The sequence below is a fragment of the Centroberyx gerrardi genome, chromosome 23 (assembly GCF_048128805.1).
Source record: "Centroberyx gerrardi isolate f3 chromosome 23, fCenGer3.hap1.cur.20231027, whole genome shotgun sequence".
Lineage (NCBI taxonomy): Eukaryota > Metazoa > Chordata > Actinopteri > Beryciformes > Berycidae > Centroberyx > Centroberyx gerrardi.
Window position 1 is genome coordinate 7881505 of NC_136019.1, and position 19863 is coordinate 7901367.

At 43.7% G+C, this 19863-nt stretch overlaps 1 protein-coding gene across 1 annotated transcript in view; it reads right to left on the reverse strand.

The window, feature by feature from the left end:
- The window catches only part of capn1 (calpain 1), a 30490-nt gene extending 10774 nt beyond the window's left edge, over positions 1-19716 (reverse strand). The window contains exons 1-6 of the mRNA XM_071918086.2: positions 19599-19716; positions 15067-15875; positions 12169-12238; positions 9388-9506; positions 2385-2518; positions 812-980 (exon numbers count right to left, since the gene is read on the reverse strand). Of these exons, the coding sequence (XP_071774187.2) occupies positions 812-980; positions 2385-2518; positions 9388-9506; positions 12169-12238; positions 15067-15321 (747 nt within the window). The 5' untranslated portion in view covers positions 15322-15875; positions 19599-19716. The remainder of the gene's footprint in view (positions 1-811; positions 981-2384; positions 2519-9387; positions 9507-12168; positions 12239-15066; positions 15876-19598) is intronic.
- Between the last annotated feature and the right edge of the window lie 147 nt (positions 19717-19863).

Consider the following 19863-nt stretch of genomic DNA (forward strand, 5'->3'; position numbering starts at 1 on the left):
TGATGCGCAAGATCAGGAGACAGAGAGGAAGACAGGCAGGAGGAGGCACACGCAGCCACATGTGACGTCTACAAGCAGCGGTCACAGTCAACATCATAACACGGCTCATCCATCAACAAAGGCAAAATGAACAGAGGGTGAAACCCATTAGAGACGTGACTGTCACTGGTTGTTTTAACCAATTCAAACACAGACACAGGGACAGTCACACACACACACTGCCTTGCGTGAGTGTAACATGATGTCAACGGTGATCTCAATGACATTCAGAGGAAGAGTCAGTGGAGAGACCTACGCAACGCTCTAAATCGATGTCCAACTGTGAATTATAAATTGTGTTTTCAATCGTTTTTTCATGTTTTTCAGAGATGCCCTGCTTTAACACTGCAAATTTCTCTGCGCAAATTCATATGACTCTACATGCATACCGCAATATTTCTATAATTTCTCCATGCAAAACTATGACTATGGCTATGATGTTGATTTCAGGTCACATCACAAAGCAAGACTGAACTGGAGAAATGTTTCTTTTGGGGAAACAATAAGTGTAAACTACCAACAAACTCCTATTTCTTAAAGTAAAACAAGCTGAAGCTAATGGAAATTGAGATGATTCATTCTTCTCATTATTTTTTTTACAGCAGTGTCGTTCTGTGTACAGCCTACGTATGAAGAAACTCCTGTTAGCCTTATTCCTTCAGCATACTTTTTCTTATCAATCAATGTTGGAGAAGTGTAAAAAAAAAACTCAATCGGTGAGTGCTGATTCTTCATTTGCTCGGGTCAAAGGTCAGAGAGGTGCAGTACTGACGTCTATGGAGCAGCCCAGCAGCGACCCTCTCTCCACGGCCCGGCTGATGATGCTGTACAGGTCGGAGGGGGCCTTCCTCAGCTCGTACATCTCTGTCACGCCGCCCGTGAAGTCCTCAAAGCCCTCCGACGTGCTGCCGCCCGACAGAGCCTCGTAGCAGCCGTTCAACCTGCGCCGCACAGGTGGGGGAGAGTTTTTAGGGTCACAGAATAATCGTCATTCTGGTGATTTTCATGTTTTCCCTTAAATTGAAGGATTACATGCTCCTCTATGGGTCGAGCAAGTTCCACGACCCTTCGGCTTATGAAAACCTTTCAAAACCGATTGGCTAAATTGAAAAATGGATGGTCCTCAAACTAAAACAAGGCTATTTTGTCGACATTTTGGAGATATAAGCGACAGCGACGTGTTTTTCTGGGACGCAGGTCGCAGTGTGGATGATCAACCTGCTGCTGTGAAAAAACATCCCAGCAAGCATTTGACGTGCAGATGGTGGCCAAGATCAACATCAACACAAATCAATGACAAAATGTTAACAATATGATATTACGGCACGGTAAAACTTCATATTAAAACAGCTTTGGAAACTGTTTTGAACTGATATCAGAAAGATATTTAGGTCCCAAATTCACAAAACAATGCAGACAGCAGTTATGGACGATGTCTCTGCTTTCATTTTGGCTCTATCTTTACATATCAACATCTATTCATTGTCAAAATGCCTGCTGGGATGCTATGTAAACAACACTGGTGTGGCATGCCGTGGGGTGTTAAATCAGCTGAACTGAAACTAAACTGAATGCAGTAGAGTTGGATCATTAAGATCATAGAGAATGTCCTCTGTCAGACAAAACTGTAAATACTGTCAGCACTTGTTCCTACACACTGTGCAACACACTCCCATATATGAACACACACCTACATACTAACAGAGCAAGTAAAACAAGTCATAAACCTCTCCGCTTCTCCTAAACCGCCACTGTTTTTTCACTCTCCCTCTACTCTCGTTCAGGCCTTATTTTTAGCCTTTACTCATCCAGGAAGAGTTGACTTTCATTAGCAATGCAGCGCTTCAACATTCACAGCATTCACACATTCACACCTGGGACCACAGCTGTATAGGGTCAAGGGTCAAGGGTCAAGCCTTGCTCAGCAGCTCTTTGAGTGCTTCAGATGTTTCTAATTCATGTTCCCTGCACAGATTTTTCCAACCAGTTTGGGGATTTTAACCAGCAATCTTTGGGTCTCAAGCTTCTCTAACTGCGGGCTATGTTGACGTTTTGTGTGAGCCTAATCTGTCTGTCTGTCATTTTTTGTCTCAGTCACTATTGGCTGATTTCTTTTTCTTTTTGTCGATTTACTTATGTGCACAAAATTGACAAAACAGCTTAGCCACATTTTCTCCATCTCCTTAATCGCATGTTATAATATGCAGTATATCCTGCCAAATGAATACCATGGTCTTCAAAAAGCCTCAACTTGCTATCGTCTGACTGGTGGAATTGAGACTGGGACTGGGACTGGGACTGGGACTGGGACTGGACCCAGCCCTAATTACGGTTACAGCTCTTACTTGGCGTAGGCCTTCTCCAGCAGCGCGCTCCAGAACTCTCCTCCCTCTGCGGAGTGGACGAACAGCAGCTTCCCATCCTTCACCGGCAGCCGGTCGTCTATCACCACCTCCACCCACTCCCCAAACTGCCAGAACTGGAGGACGGAGAGGAGAGAACGGCAGCATTAGAGATAGCAGATACAGTATATTAAGATACTCTAGATATAAGGAGAGAGTGACAGGACACACAGCGATATTAGGATGGATGGCAGTTTGTTATCCATCACCACTGCTTGCTTATTCACTAAACGTCCTATTCAAAATGGCAAATAGGAGACAGTAGGAGATATCAACTCATCTCACATGGTGCAATTTAATGTGACAGAAGCATTAAAAATAAGCATTAAAAACACCAACATGTATCTGAAAACAGTATTACATTATGAAGAATAATAGGGACAGGGCAAGATCTGATTATTGACAATTTATATTAAAAATGCTGCCGTATGATTGTTATCAGACGCAGCAATGGGATACACTAATATAGAGTGGCAAAAATAGGATACCATGATATTGTATATTGTATTGTATATATGATAACTGTCTGAGGTATTGGACAGCAGCTCTCACTGTCTATGGGCTTTAAATGGAAATGAGATGAGAAATAAGTCAGACAGTATTTCTGATTGAAGCTTAAGTGTATATGCACATATTTTGAAACACATTGACAGTTTCACCCCGATGGAGGCTTTGTGAACCAAAAGCTTTTATAATTAAAGTTTCTTTATTCAGCTCACTTATTCCTATGTGAAATGGGATAACGTAAAAGGACAGAGAAGCAAAACTACAGGGGGGAGAGAAGCTTGTCGCCTATCACCGCCTAATGAGACAAATACATGACAAACAGAAAGAGACGGTGAAATCTGAGAAATATGCCACTGTTTTATGATGCAGCCTTTTTTGTGTTTTACTGCCGGAATTGTTGCCGAGAATTGTTGGCGAGAAAAGATGTTGTTTCTCTGTTTGATTCTACGTTTGTACCCCCTGACGGGTAAATATAGCACACTTTCTATTAAAAATAACTCTTATTCTAACTAATATATTCAACATTTGAAAACAAGCCCTGCAAGCAAATGATTAGTTTACAAGGCAAAGTAGGAGTGACAGCGTTTTGCTGCGGACTGAAAAAGAGCTGGTTCACCCCGGTTCACCTGCTGCACATCAGAGCCTCATATTGCCTGGTGGAGATAACTGTACATCACTTTTTCAAATGTTTTCAGAGAAGTTTAGGCAAAGAAAAACACTACCGGATGGATGCTTTTCATACGTGAAGCCTTCACATGTGCCTGTGCCTGCTGGCCAGCAGGGGGCAGCAGGGACAAACGTCTGTTTTCTTCAGACGTGTCAGCAAAACAGGAGGAACTCTGTGTGTGTGTGTGTGTGTGTGTGTGTGTGTGTGTGTGTGTGTGTGTGTGTGTGTGTGTGTGTGTGTGTGTGTGTGTGTGTGTGTGTGTGTGTGTGCGGGGTTGGCTCATCACTGTGGCCAAGTCTCGTCAGTCTGCACATGTAACAAAAGTCATTTCATGTACTAAAATAGTATATAATACACTATATCTATATCTTCCTGCACAGCCACATGCAGTGCTACTTGGACTGATATAGACCACCATCCAGGCAGCAATACAATAGGTACAATACAATACAATAGATACAATACAATACAATAGATACAATACAATAGGTACAATACAATACAATAGATACAATAGGTACAATACAATACAATAGATACAATACAATACAATAGATACAATACAATAGGTACAATACAATACAATAGATTAAGGTGCTGTCATGTGGTTTTATACGGGTGATATTGCTCTGTCAAAGTAGTTTTATCTGTAGAGGAGAGGGGAGGGGACAGGAAGTTGTGGAACGGTCATTTGGCGAGTAAAAGGCCACAGCTGGAGTCATATTGTATGTGTGTCTGTGTCTGTGTGTATGCATTTGCGTCCGGGGGGTGGGGGGTGGGGGGGTGGGGGGGTGGCCTGCATGTTTTTGGTGCACATATGTGCAAAAATGTACTTAATGAGTGCATGTGTGTTTCATGTGTGCAGAGGGAGGGGGATGATGAATTTTGCATGCCCTGCAGAGCTAAACCCTGCGAACACGGTTGGCTGCAGACAGGACAAAGCACGCTCACACACACACACACACACACTTTCCCCGGGTGAACACGCATGCACACACAACTTCTTCAGTTTGCTCTTTTACACTCGCAGACACGCATACACAAACCACACATACAAGAGACACAGGCAGCTCCGCTGAGCCTCTGTCTCGCAGCAGGATGGGAGCGGCGCCCACACCAGCGGCGGTGTGACTGTGTGAAATAAACCCTCATCACAGCGGAGTCACGACTTGCAGCGAGAGCTTGAGAAACAATTCCTTTCTCGATGTAATTCAGCAAATTGTAATCACTTTTGGAAATGTGCGACGGCAGCAGCAGGCAGAAACTTCCATATTAGATTCTGACACAGTTATTTGTTTTGTTGGATCCCAACTGAGTTGACTGAGATTGCCTCGTTTTTTAATTTATTCCCCCTCCTCCTGCCTGCCTCGCTCGCTCACACACCCTCTCTCTCTTTCCCACTTCTTAACCCAATTAAGGCTTCCGCAACCAGCACTCATAATTACATTTTGGGATGACTCATCCAGGTCTGAGTAATATAACCAGAGGCTTAGACGGATCAAAAAACAGCAACAAAGTTTTCCTTTGTGGAACCGATACAAAAGGGAATACATGGTCTTAAGCTAACACAATGAGTGGAAACACGCTCGAGCAAAAAGAAAAATGACAAACTCCAAGTAACAAGCATAACACAAACGCACCAACACATACTAGTTAAAATAGGCCAATTCTGTACCGAATGGGAGGTCGCCATATTCATTTACATGAAGTCATTTAGCTTTCAGGCATATACAGTAGGCACGGATGCATTTACAAGCCTTTTTAGAGCAAATTAATTTATTATTTCCACTCATTCAAGCAGAGCGTGTGTGTGTGTGTCTGTGTGTGTGTGTGGAATGGGGTCGGGGGTCTGTTCTGTGTTGGCCATAAGCAAACGACAGTGTAAAAACGATTGCAGCATCTCTGGAAACAATCAGTGATGAACTGGCCAAATATTCTGCTTTTCCTTGGCTGACTTCCTCTGTAACTGAATCACCGGCCCCAGAAGATGTACGAATGTGGGACCTGTGTGTGTGTGTGTGTGTGTGTGTGTGTGTGTGCACGTGTCTCACTGTGTGTATTGATTGATCCCCCAGAGGAGAAATGGAGAAATCTGTCCGATGAGTCAGCTCCAGAACAGCGGCCCTGCAGCCGATAGGATTTCAATATCTTGCTCAAGGACTTTTCAGCAGGGTGGACAGTTGGCAGTCTCCCTATTCTCTACTCTGTGTGTGTCTGTGTGTGCGTGTGTGTGTGTGTATGTACAACTGTGTGTTGGTGCACTATCGGTCTGCACACTGGCAGCTAACGGCAGTCGGATCGATTAGTCGGTCGGCCTGTTTCAGGTCTTTGCCAGTGCAGCGGCTCCCATGACTGAGCAATCAGGCTAGGATGAAGTGATCCTGCGTGATCAGTGTGTGTGTGTGTGTGTGTGTGTGTGTGTGTGTGTGTGTGTGTGTTGAAGAGCATATGGGCTGTACATTATGAGTCTGTGCCAATGTGTGTAATACGTGGGTTTGATGTATGTGTGCTTCCCCTTTACTCTCTCTTTCAATTCCTCCCTCCCTCGATTTCTCCCTCTCTCCCTCTTTCTCTCTCTCTCTCTCTCTCTCTACACCCCCTCCCCCTCTCTCTCTCTAGGCCTGGCAGCCTGGTTGGCATGGGCCTCACAGCATCGAACAGGGCAGCTGGCAGGAATCAAAGCGCTCTGTGACAAAGAGAGCTGAGCTGAGCTGAGATGAGACGAGAGGGGAGAGCCTGCAGCGGCGGAGCGGGACCGCTGCCTCTCCTGCACCGCACACACACTGACGCAGACACCGGAGACACACTGGTGCGAGATCAGAGGAGCGCACGCACGCACACGCACACACACACACACACACACACACACACACACACACACACAGGAACAGAGGCACAGATAATGAGGCATGTGAGATCACAGGACATAGTCACACACACAATGACACACACCTCCTCCATAGCCCTCTCTAACCTCAACAAAAAGGTAGAATAGAATAGAATAGAATAGAATAGAATAGGATAATGTTCCCCCTTTACCTAGCTTTAATGTCTCCTGCACTTCTCTGTCTTGTATGATCACTCCAGGGTCATATATATATATATATATATATTGTCTGTTGCATGGGTTTTCAATCCTGGTCCCATTGGTCTGGTTATTTTGATAGATTGTTATTATGTCTAACCTCGACCATTGACCCCCACACCCCCCATCCAACCTGCTCAATAACGTGGCCCCTGGACCATTGCATTTATTATTTGCAGTTATTTATTTGCACTGTCTCTATTGTTGTTTTCTTTTATTACCTTCCTGTACTTGACACATACTGACTTACTTGACATTGTCCGCCAATTGCTGCTGTGGCACCTGAAGTGCTATCTTATCTTATCTTGCACTCCTTATTCCTGTAAGGCAGGTGATCTCGGTAACTAATCGTATTCAGTTTGCTCTGAGTAAAAGCGTCATCCCCGAAATGCAATGTAAAAATGTACAATAGAATATAATCCAACCAATATCTTCAGTATTGTGGAACCAATCATTTAGAATCCTAATGGAGTCCTAGAAGTTCTAAAAGAGTTCTAAAAGAATCCTAATGATTCTTTTAGAACTCTTATCAAGGATTGGTTCCACAATACAGTACAATCAATTGGGTTCTTTGTAATTGGGAACCAATAGTAACCAATGGGAATCAACATGGAATCCCTATAGGTTTTTTTTTAAAGTATTTCTGACTAACAGCAGTGTAATCATGTGTGCTATACATCTGGTCACTGACTGCAGCTCATCACAGTTTATAAACAGGCCAACAACTGTGTCATTGTAAAGTCTATTGAGCAGCTAGTCACAGTTTACCTGAGGTTTGCGTTCACGTGTGTGTGTGTGTGTGTGTGTGTGTGTGTGTGTGTGAGAGTGTTTGTGTGTGGGTGTGTATGTCTGGAGTATTTGGTTTTGTGTACAAAGCAAAGTTCAACTGATAAGGCCCAGCGGTCTGGCAGAAGCTTTAACCATAGAAATAGAACAAATAGAATGGAAACGTTGTATTCAAGTTGCAAGGAACTGAAGCGCTCGCAGATTGGCCGTAGAGATTCAAGGATGGAAATATCACAGATGAAATTATGACATATTGTTTTTGACGGACCTATATAGCAGCCATTTTAGGTATGCCTAAATTATTTAAACTCCAAATGCAGGGGTGCAGCTATCGGGTGGAAAAGGAGGGAATACTGAAGGGCCCCCAGCAAGAAGGGGCCCTTCAGACAGGCAAGGTACTGTACAACAGTGTCAAGTCTTGTCCAGATCTACATCATTTGACCGGTCATATCTACTCTAGGAAGACAAATTCTATGGCTTACAGAGAAATGGGCGTTGGCTGCCATCAGGAGAGTGTGCTTGAATCAGTCTGACAGTGACTCAAAACCTCCTAGGTAATCTTATTGACTGAGCGAGTGGGTGTGGATCTGAGAGGTCAGTTACTGAAGAACGCTGTTATCTGGGATGACTCATAAGGGTTTGAGAAGCGAAAGAGCGGCCAAAAGGTTGCCGCTTTGATCCTCCAGACTGGCAGGGAAACTCTGGGCAGAGAAGGAGAATGAGTTAAGCTCTTCGCAGTCTCAACAACTGCTGCTCAGTGGCCAGCAGCAGGAGACTGTGTGTGTTGCACTGGGCAGCTTCCCACTTTGAATGCCTGTTAAAAAAAACGAGCTCAGCACACCCTCCCTAAAACAAATGACGGTTTAAAAAGAGGAGAGAATGAGAACTTCTGAACATGACTCCATAATCCAGCTAGGAGACCTTGCAAAGCTCCGGTGATTCAGTTTCATAACAGAACTGAGATTATACATGTGACAACTTAACTATAAAATCACGATCATCTTGGAGGAGGACTGGCAGTCAATGAGGACTGGCAAAATCGATAACGACAACAGGCTTTATGGCACATGATGAAAATAATACCGTTGCTCATGATTGTTGGTGAAATTGCCTATTTTCATTGCCTTAAAATGCTTCCGTTGGGACGTTCATAACAGTCTCTATGAATGTTTATTACAGCAATAATTCTGATAATGGAGATTCTTTATCGTGATTGCGACTACGATGGTGATGCAAGAGGCCCAGAGTGTCACCGGCAGCACCAAAAATACCACAGTAAAGACCTCAACTGTCTCGAGGCGTCAAAATTGCTTCCTCAAACCCATCTGCCCTTCACCTACACCTGACTGGAGGTGATTTAACAGGTGAAAACACGAGGGACTTGAATTCACCCGGTTAGTCTGCGGTTCACACCAAGCGTGTTTGGAGCAATTTCTCGGAACTGTTTACTCCTTTAGTTCGGTTCGTTCGGAAGGTAAATACGCCTGAGAATACGGGTCTCGTCCTCTTCCAAGAGAACTGCGGTGCGGTTCATTAGGATAGAGAAGTCCTTCATGCTTAGGGACTGGAATTGGATTTGTTTTCACCCCGCTACCCCCCCTGCCGTCAAAATCTCCAACCTGGCAGGACGACAGGTTCCCAAAACTGTCCGATAAACAAGCTACTTCTGCGTCCATGTGACTTCTGTCTACAAGTCCTGCTTCGCTTGTAATTGGGCAGTCTGAACCTAAACGAACCAAATACAAAAACGCAAACAGAGGTATCTTTTCCACCCTGGTTCACTATGGTTCGGACCAAAGAAAACCCTACACCCAAACGCTTTGCGCAACCAGTGCGGGGCGAAACAGTATAAAATCACGGGTAGAGCTAGATGCACATGCAGGGAGTGAGGATGTGCTCACCTGGAAGTGAAAGATGCCGGCGTACCCCTGCTCAAAGCTCTGTCCGTGAGGCACCACTCTGTGGAGGAGGTTGTCGTTTAAGGTCAGCGAGGCAATGGCCGCCAGCAGCCAGCAGTCCCCTGTGGAACACACACACACACACACACACACACACACACAGAGTCTTATTACCTTGGATCACAAGCCTCTAAAATTCCAAGCCCTGAACCTTTTGACTCAGACCTGCCATAATAAATCTGACTTAAGTTAAACAAGGATGAGGATGGTTGTTTATGTAAGACGGGTGTTAGACACTGCTTTCCATTCCCACATTACTACAAAGCTCCTCGGTCACTCTGCTTAAATATTTCCAACCGTTCCCTTCTTCGAATGATTCCCCCGCCTAGTCAGACGATTATTTTTCATCCTGGTTACTAATTTATTTGAGATTAAATCTGCATGTGGGAGCACTTGGGTCCCGCTGGTGGGAAGACACTCGTAAAAACTGGAAATCACCTATTCAAGGGGAGAGAGTCGGGGACTGTGTTTGAACAGGCTTTTGCCCTCTGAGGAATGGGAGCGGCACACATCGCACTGGACTGAGACACAAAAAGACACTGCTGTTGTTATTAGGAGGCGGACTGTGGGTTCGGGCCACAGTCCTACTAGCTATTTGTATTATGATATATTGTATTTGTATTACGAAAGCTCCCTGGTTGGAGCAGATTAACACCCTGACTGACTGTGTTTTCTACCATTACATTTTCCTTTTTGCAGCTGAACCTTATCGCTCTGGTATGCAATCTGGGATAATCTGATCCAAGAGAAACAATGATCATTGTTGTGCTATCTGTCCTCCTACTGTCCTCCATGATCTGCTGCGGCAACAGGAGCAACTACTTTTAGAGTGCTTTAAATGGAAAAAGGCCACGACTAGTGTTTAGATTTCATACCAGCTAATATTATACCTTTAAATGCTACTAAATTATATACCATCCATTTCTATACCAACAATAATTTTGCCAGGGTAGAAGATACATTTTGTTTTTTTCCCCTCAGTTTCATCACTCAAACAGTGGCTGCGTTTTGTCTTAGTAGTCTAAATTTAGTTTATTTAATCTATTTTGTATATTTTCGTCTTTAGGCTCACATCACCACCGCACTGTTTCATTTATATTCTGTCTCATCTGTCTCAAGTTGCCCCATATAATCTATAAACAGCCAAATCCCATGCAGCTGGTGGGTTTGAAACTTTGTGTAACAGATAACCCCCATGGCACCGATAAAGACGACTCAGCCACGGTGCATTTCGCCTGCGTAACAAAAGAGCACAGCAAAGTGGTCCATTATGCTTTTGGCTCAACATTTTTGGGGTTATTGTTTTGCAACACGGCCCCTCCTCCGGGAAGAGGGAAGGGGGGGGGGGGGGGGGGGGGGGGTAAAGCATTTCACTTGGAGCGCCGGGGGAAGTCGCTTCCTGCGCTGCTGCGCTGCCAGAGCTTCTCAAACGGAGGGAGAGCTGCCTTGTTTACAGATGTGAGGCAGGGAAACAGATCATGAATTATACATGCAGCTCCGAGTCGGAGGGGAAAACATCTCAGGCGATCAATCGCTACTGCCAAGAGCGATCTGACTGTTGACTCTCATCTCCGTCTCTCACTGTCATTGTCTTCCATTACTCTCTTTCTCCTCCCTCTGTCTCAGTTTTTAATCCTCATGTAACCTGGCATGCAGACTATGTGCACACTCTTATTTGCAGCAGCACACTGGCAGCTGGTTAAGCGCTCACTGCCTTGCTCAAGGGCAGTTTGCCAGTGGTTGTTAAGGGAGAGGAGAGCGTTACTTATTCACATCCCGCATCTAGGGACGGGACAATAAGCGGTATCACTATATATCGTGGTAAAAAAACATTAACTGTTATGACACCGCCTCTAATTTTTATCACTGTGACAACCGTGATAACCGCCGGGTTGTTGGGAATAACAAACTAAAACACACAGCACAGCCCAGGACTCTCTCATCTGTTATTACTGATGTTTTATTTTCCTCTAATAAATTGTTGTATTTATGTTGCTGATGCAGGTCAGTAGCACTTTTTGAGACTCATTTTTACTATATTTTAGATGCTGCTATTTGGATTTTTATGTGTCGTTTAAAACTATTCTTACAGTTTTCATAAGCTAAGCCAGCATTTTATAATTGTAACTTGTAGAAAAAAGTCAAATCAAAAAGTCAAATGTCTTGTGATTGATATGATAATTGAAGCATATTACAGTACTGGTTTTAAGGTTTTCATCATATTAATAATTATCAGGATACCATTGTATATCGAGATCATTTTGGCCAAGATAATCGTACTATGAAATGTTCATATCGGCACAGGCCTACACACGAATCCAGACGTTCCCAGTCCCAGTTCCCAGGGATCCAAACTGGCAACCTTCCAGTCGCTCGCCCGATCGTGTTCCTCACTTTCACTCTCTAGCTGCCTCTATCTCGGTGTTGCCTCTCCGCTGAGAACCCCCCCCCCCTCTCTTCCTCTTGGAGATGAATGACAGCTGCTCCTGGTTACGCTCTTTTCATGCAAATGGTTTCCTCTAGTGTTCTTGTCACCCTTTTCGCAAATGACACATAACTGCTTTCCCTGCATCTCTTAATCCAGACCTCTTCATCCAATCTCTCTCTCTCTCTGTCTCTCTCTCTCTCTCTCTCCCTCTCTCTCTCATCCTCTCCTCTCCTCTAATAGCTGAGTCATGCGGTAGTAAAAGTGTAACAGTTGGGAACTCTCCCACTGGGACTCACCCAGAGCTCCCTGGCAGATGTCTGTGCGAGTGGCTCCATCCACAATGAACTGGGGACGCCTGCAGATCTCCTGTGGAGCGCACACACACACACACACACACACACACACAGACAAATTAGAGTTTTGCAAGCCTTTGGATACACATTTTCATATAACCTCATTCTGATTTGCTGCTGAGTTGACTAGTGGAAGTGGCTGGTCCACATAAATGGCTCATACCTAGCGCAGGGTTTCTACAGGTTTCAATAAAAACTTTTCAAATCAATGCCAGTTAGAATACAATTCAAGACCATTTTGCAACAAAAATAAATCTGAAAAGTCAAAATCTGAATGTAGGCCGGTGGGACCCAGTTGGTCTCTCAGTCATGCACTGATTTTTAGGACCTCTAAAACTTTATTTAAGACTTAAAAATACTCATAGTCAAAAGTATGGACACATCAAAAATGTTCTTTTTTTACTATTTTTACCATTTTCCACATCAAAACTATGAAATAACACATAAAGTAGCCGCCCTTTGCCTTGATGGAAAGGCTTCAGAAATAAATTCATACATAGGCATCAACTTCACTATTTTATATTTGTCTAAGAAACTAATTTCAAGCATTTAAGCATAAGCCTTTAGATCAAAATGGCTTTAAGAGAATGAAAAACAAACTTTTGACTGGTAGTGTAAATGTAACTGTATTTAACACCCTTTAATGCCTTGAATTGAATTGAAATACAATACATTTCACAACGTTTTGAGGACCTGCGGACATCTTCTAATAGATCGGGAGACATTTCAGGAAAACTGTGTTGTATTCCAGTGTTTCTTGTGTATCTCTTGTTTCCCAGGATTCTCTGCTTCACAAACCATCTTTCACCCAGCATGAGAGTTGAGCGTGAGATACATGAAGCTATAAAAAGAAATATTCCATTCCTCCTCTTGCCCCATAAACACACACACACACACACACACACACACACACACACACGTGCACACAAACCATCAGGCCCACGGTCGAATTCACAGACACACAGAAACACACACGTTTGCACACATACACACATGCCATCACACACAGAGGCTTAAATTCACACTTAAATTCTCTCTCTTTCTCTCTCTCTGTCAAAGACACACACACACACACACACACACACACATTGCACAGATTTTTGGGAATGTAGAGACTATGAACTCTCTTGCGGTGTAAATATTACAGCTCCTATGGTGCTGTAAGAGCCATGCATTATGGAACATGGCCATTTTGGAGAGACTGTGAGAAGCATTAGGGTCGACAGAAACGCACAGACACACACACACACACACTAACCTACATGTAGGCACACACACAAGCCCACAGTCACGCTCTCTCACACACACACACACACAGACAGACAGACAGAAGCTGCAAGAGGAGCTAAGAGGCCGCTGTCACGCTAATGATCACGACCAAAGAGCTTTTAAGATCACGACTTGTCTCTCGGCTCTGTTACGGGGATGACAGAGGCTGTCACGGCAGGCGGAAGACGAAGTGTGATGGGGCCGCGCCGTCTCCAGGACTGCCGTGATAGAGTCTAATGAGGACAGTCCCGCATCGTGCTCGGGTGTCATCTTCAACTACAGGAGAGCGCCTGAGCTCACGACGGCATATTTATAATGTAGGGAGAGACTGAGAGACTGAGGGAGAGCGAAAGAGAAAGAAAGAGACTAGCAAAGACAAAGAGAGGTCTGTTAAGATTGGATGTTTGTGGAGATACTAATAAGGACAGAGCAGGACAAATCTGACTTCTCTGGGACACTTGAAAACTGGGGCAAACAGAAGACCGCCGGCCTCAACTCATCGCTGCTGCTGTCCGTGTAAAAGTGTTGTGACACTGAAACCATTGTGGCATCAATAATTACCAATCATTCCCGATCAAAATGTAATAAGTTTTATGTAGCCAGATGCAATTCCAGCCAGTAATAAGGAAAAAAAATAGACTTAACTTTTAAAAATTGGCATTCCTTCATGGTAGAGCTGTACAATTATGGCAAAAATTATAATTCTAATTATTTTGCTAAATATGCTAAGTATTTTCCTTGTTGTTTTGTTTTTCCAAACATAGTCTATGTAAGGTTTCTCTGCCTGCTCCTCCATCTCCATCTTAACTTTAATTTTGGTCACATGGTGCACGTTGCACATTCAGAGGTTGTGATTGGTGGCACTACTTCATGATGCAACTTTTTAGGTATAGGGCTTTGGTCATGGTGTCTCTTTCTTCAACCCTCCATTTTTGTAGTCCTTTAAAGGTCAGAATCCAAAAACAATCCCACATGTTCACAATGGTTACATAGATCTGACGGGGTTCATCTAATACAGTGGTTCTCAAACTGGGGGTCGGGACCCCTCAGGGGGTCATGAGATAATTTTGAGGGGTCGCATGATGATTTATGGGATAGCAAAAAAACTGATTTCTACTATACAAATTTATTGTCGTGTAATTTTTCTGATTTTTCTCTCTTTTTTGTTTTTTTTCCTGTGAAATACTGAATAGTTTTCATCCTCTCGGCCTCCTCTGATAATCAGATGAAACGACCTGAAAAGGGAAAATCATTTCTTGGGTGAAGTAGGTCACTACTCTGCATAATTATGCAGCATGTGATGGGGGTCGTGACTAGGCATCGCATCGTTTTGGGTTTTTTTTTTAGGGAATTTTTGCTTTTATTTGACAGTTCAGATACGGCAAGAGAGAGGGGTCATCCCCAAAGGTCCCAGGCCGAATTTGAATCCAGGACATTGCGTTTACACTGTACACACCTTAGACCACTGAGCCACCAGGACGCCCCGGCATTGCTTTGTTTTTAAGGGGCCACAAGCCAAAAAGTTTGAGCACCACTGGTCTAAAACACCTCTGACCCCTGTCCCCCTCTCACCGTGGGCCTCATCCAGCGCATGCCGTGGGTCTTGGAGGATCGCGGGCCCAGCTCGTTGAAGCCCAGAGAGGAAGCGGTGCACGAAAACAGCTTATCCTCAAACAGGTTCCCGCTCTGGAGGGAGCAGGCTCTCAGAGCCTCGTAGTCCTGGCCCAGGAACTTCACCGCGTTGTGGTTCTGACCCAAACCCTCGTCTCGATCCCACTGGCTCCTCAGCTTGGCGGCCATCCCCGTGGCGTAAATGTGCGCCTCCATCCTGAGCTTGTGGGGTCAAATGTCGCTGTCGGTCGGATCTTAGTATGTGTGGTCCAATTAGGAGGAAAACAGGAGGTGCAATGGCGTATAAGGAAGTGTCAATTATTGATGAGACAGGAATTGCGGCCTATTGCAGCTGGGGTTTTAACGTAAAGCACTGTGGCAGCACTGATGCAAATCTGACATACGGTGGTAGCGGTTTCCACGGTGAGGCCGAATCATAAATCAGAATGGAACAACAACAGCCAATTAGAAGCTATTAAACATTGATGAGACGAGGCTTCTGCTTATGGCACTTGGCGTAACGGAGCGCTTCGGATGCAATCACAGTCAAGTGTGAGGGCCGGGAGTCGCAGCTCAGGCAGGGGAAGGCTCTGGAGAGAGAGAGAGAGAGAGAGAGAGATGTCCTCTTCACAGCAAAAAGGCAGATCTTCTCCCAGCCACGGCAACAATAAGCACCAATCACAGTTTGCCGTTATGTTTTTTGTGCAGATGCCTGACGCCGACAGGAGTGCAGGGCCGCGGTGCTTCCTTGTCCTGCCAGCGGCTAAAGTCTGAAAAGGAAAAAAGGTTAAAAATTAGAAACATTTGAGAAAGCATTGTGGAGATCTGTGACAGCGTGAACCTAACACACACAGATGCAAGTCCATACACAGTTCTACATGTGCAAAGCAGACAAAAGCACAGCACTGTGCACACCCACTCTATACACACATTTGGGGTTGTAAATGGTAGGTGACCCCTCCCTATTTGTTCCCAGCCAGCCGTGTGCTAGGTATGCATAGCACAGGGATTAGTCACAATAGGCATATCCACGCTACTTCTAGTTTATTGTGTGGTGCGGAAAGTGTGTGCACAGTGCAATGTCTAATTAAAGTTAATGTTGAATCAGACAGGTACTGTATATGTATAGTGTGTGTGTGAGAGAGGGTGTGGTTTTTGTGTGAACCTTGATGCACAATGAAGGGATCAGAAGGCCGAGAACAAGCAAAAGCTCTCTCAGACTCTTTAATTACGCAGTCATGAAGGAGGAAGTGTAAACTGTCGTTAGTGCGATCCCCAGCTCTAGTTCTGTCAAGGGCACTTTTCCTTGCAAACGATCCTCTATTTGTCTGCCTTTGTATTTGTTGCTTTGATTCTCTCTCTCTCTCTCTCTCTCTCTCTCTGTGTTTCTGTCTAACTCACACAGAAGACAGGCACAAACACAAGTCAGCTTTATTTTTAACTTTGCATTTCCGCTTTCAATTCTATCATCTCTTCCTCAATTACACACACTTTCTACTATCGATTTAAACTCCCCAACTGCTCTCTGCTATCCAAACTGAACTCTCTTCCTGTTTTTGTTCACATCTGTCAATCATAGCAGACTCTGAAAAGAGTCTGGCTCTCATTGGCTCAGAGAGCGCAGCGGAGCCCCGTTACACTTTCCACTGCCGACTGTGAACCACACCTATTAAAATGGCCTGGTTCACTGGCTGAAAAAAGTTCCTGCTCACAGAGTCAGAGAACAAACTGGTAAATGTTTTCATCACAAGATTTGATGTTTTATAACATAATTTTATAGATTGTGAAGAGTTATTGTATAATGAGAAATGGTGTGTGAGTAATTTCAAGGTATGATAAAATGCTACAACTACTACTACTATACTACTACTACTATTACTACTAGTATGATAAAATGCTTCTACTACTCCTACTATACTACTACCACTACTACTACTATTACTACTACTAATACTACTACTACTATTACTACTACTACTACTACTACTACCACTACTACTACTATTACTAATACTACTACTACTACTACTACCACTGCTACTACTACTACTGCTACTTTACTACTACTACTACTACTACTACTGCTACTACAACTACTACCACTACTACTACTACTATTACTACTACTAATACTACTACTACTACTACTACTACTACCACCACTGCTACTACTACTACTGCTACTTTACTACTACTACTACTACTACTACTACCACTGCTACTACTACTACTGCTACTGCTACTAAAACTACTACCACTACTACTACTATTACTACTACTACTACTACTACTACTGCTACTTTACTACTACTACTACTACAACTACTACCACTACTACTACTGCTGCCACTATTATTCCTGCTGCTATTACTACTAGTAGTACTACTATTATTACCACTACTACCACTTCTACTACTACTACTGATACTACAGCTACCCTGCAGATCTCACACCTATAAACATATCAAAATGTTGCCATGTTACCAGACAGCAAAACACTTTTGTGGAATAGTTTGGACAATTTTATTTTATACAGTCATGTAGAAAACCAGCTGCAGTAAACTCTCCACAGTAATAATCACCCTGAAACTAACCTCCAACCAGTGCAACAACTCTCTGCATGTTTCTCGATGAAGCCCCAACCTTTCGGTGGTTCTGACTATCATCCGGTTGCGTCTGAACGCAGCCTGAAGTCTCTGCTGCGGGTTATCGGGGCGCACTCTGCCCAACGTGAGCTCAATCTGGCAATATGAATATTTTACTCTCCTCACATGTGAAATACACTTTCATGCCCCCCTCCCCCGATACCCTCCACCTCACTGCAGGTAGTGACATTTATGAGAAATGACAAGCAGTAGACTGCATGTCAGCACTGGCAGCTATGGTCTAACAACACAGTGCTGTACTAGTTTACAGCAAATTGTCTGAGCATCTGCAGGGGCGAATCCATTTGCTGTTTTGATTAGAAATGAGGAAATAGACATATGGATTTGCATGCTTGCACCCAAGCCATAGCAGAAGCAGCGTTTTTATGTGTTATGCCACAGGCTTGTATTCAAATAACAAGGAAACAGCATGACATTTCCTCCATATGAGACAGTGTCCTGCAACTTGATCTGGTTGAAGCTCAGCTAAAGGAGGAACCATCATTTGTTATTATGTCAGTTGAAAAAGAAATAACAAACTGGAAACTGGTATCATGTCTGAGTTGAGCAACAGACCTACAGGATTTTTGAAAAAAAAAAAAAAAAAAAAGAAGAAGTGAATGTTAGTAAGTCTGATGCAAAATTACTGATTACTGTTTTTTGCTGATGTCTGTCTGGGTCTAATTTGACTGTGGAGCAACTATGAGAGAGAGAGAGAGAGAGAGAGAGAGAGAGAGAGAGAGAGAGCGAGAGAGAGAGACTCAGCCTTTAGCCTAAATACATGCTTATAACAAAGTTGTGAGATGCCTCTGGGTGTGTGAGGTCCAGTGTTTGTGCTACCTAAGCATTTTGACCATCTCTCTGTAATCCTGACTCCCAAACAGCGCACAGATCATGTTCCAAACACCAAACACCGCTTACAGTGTAATTAAATATCTAAAGTGTCTTTCCTTTTTCTGACGAGGCAAACGAGCCGAGAAAATGGACTCGGAAACAAGACACGCATTTTAACCACTAGGTGAGACTGAAAGTACTGACTCTGCAAGGGGAGTGATTTCTTTTTATTATCAAAAATCACAAATACTTTTGAATATGCTTGCAAATATTCAAAAGTCGGCCAAAAAAATTGTAGTTGTACATGTAGATTACATTCATTCTTAATATATCTGGAATGGCTAAAACATACTTTGGATGTTGTCAACGGTGCATAAGAAGAAAATACTTCCAAAATAAAATGTATTCCTAATGAATGCCATCTACGTGTACTTATACATATTTACATTTTTGTCCAGTTTTGTATATTTTTGGAACACATCTCTAAACATATTCTGAAGTACACGCCTATGTGAAATCTATTTTTTTGCATTAAGGGCACAGACAGCTCTGGTTTTTCTAGATAAGCATGTAGTCGTGCTGGTAGGTGTGGTGCCTGCAGACAGAAACAGTGTCCAGCTGTCAAACTGCAGCTCGACAACTTCTCAAATTGACCAACAAGAACAGCTGGCCGACCCGTTTCGTCACACCCGACTCCCACACACACACAAAAAAAAGATAATATCCGCATGTTGTGGGAAAGATTTCAAGCAGCTAATTAAGAGATTCCCCGAGCAACAGTTGCAGATTTTAAGGGTTTGAAACTGTGTGTAAACTCTAGGATGCCAGGATGTCTGTTTTTTTTTCTTTTTTCTTTTTGCATGATTGTTTGTAATGTTCACGGTTCAACAGCTCACAAACTTCAAGCTCTGCTCATAAAACTTCAGACCAGGATCTCATAAAGCATATGCTCTTGCACCACGATACAGAGAAGTTAACGCAAACCAATGCTGATGAAAGGAATTGTATATTTACCTTTGCTGGTAGGCTACTTCCTTGACAAAAGCGGCTATTTTGACATTCAATATGCTGCCTGACTTTCTCTGCTCCCTTCCATGTTGAGCTCAGTTCCGTCCCCTCCCCTGCTTTCTACCAGCGCTTATAATTTAGAAACGCCCTGCCACTGCCCTGATCGTGTGTGTGTGCCCCAATCACTATGCGTCTGCGCAGTGCCCACCAGCCCCAGACACACTCCAGTGAGAGGGAAGTCTTTACATGCAGTCGTTATGTATCTCATGTT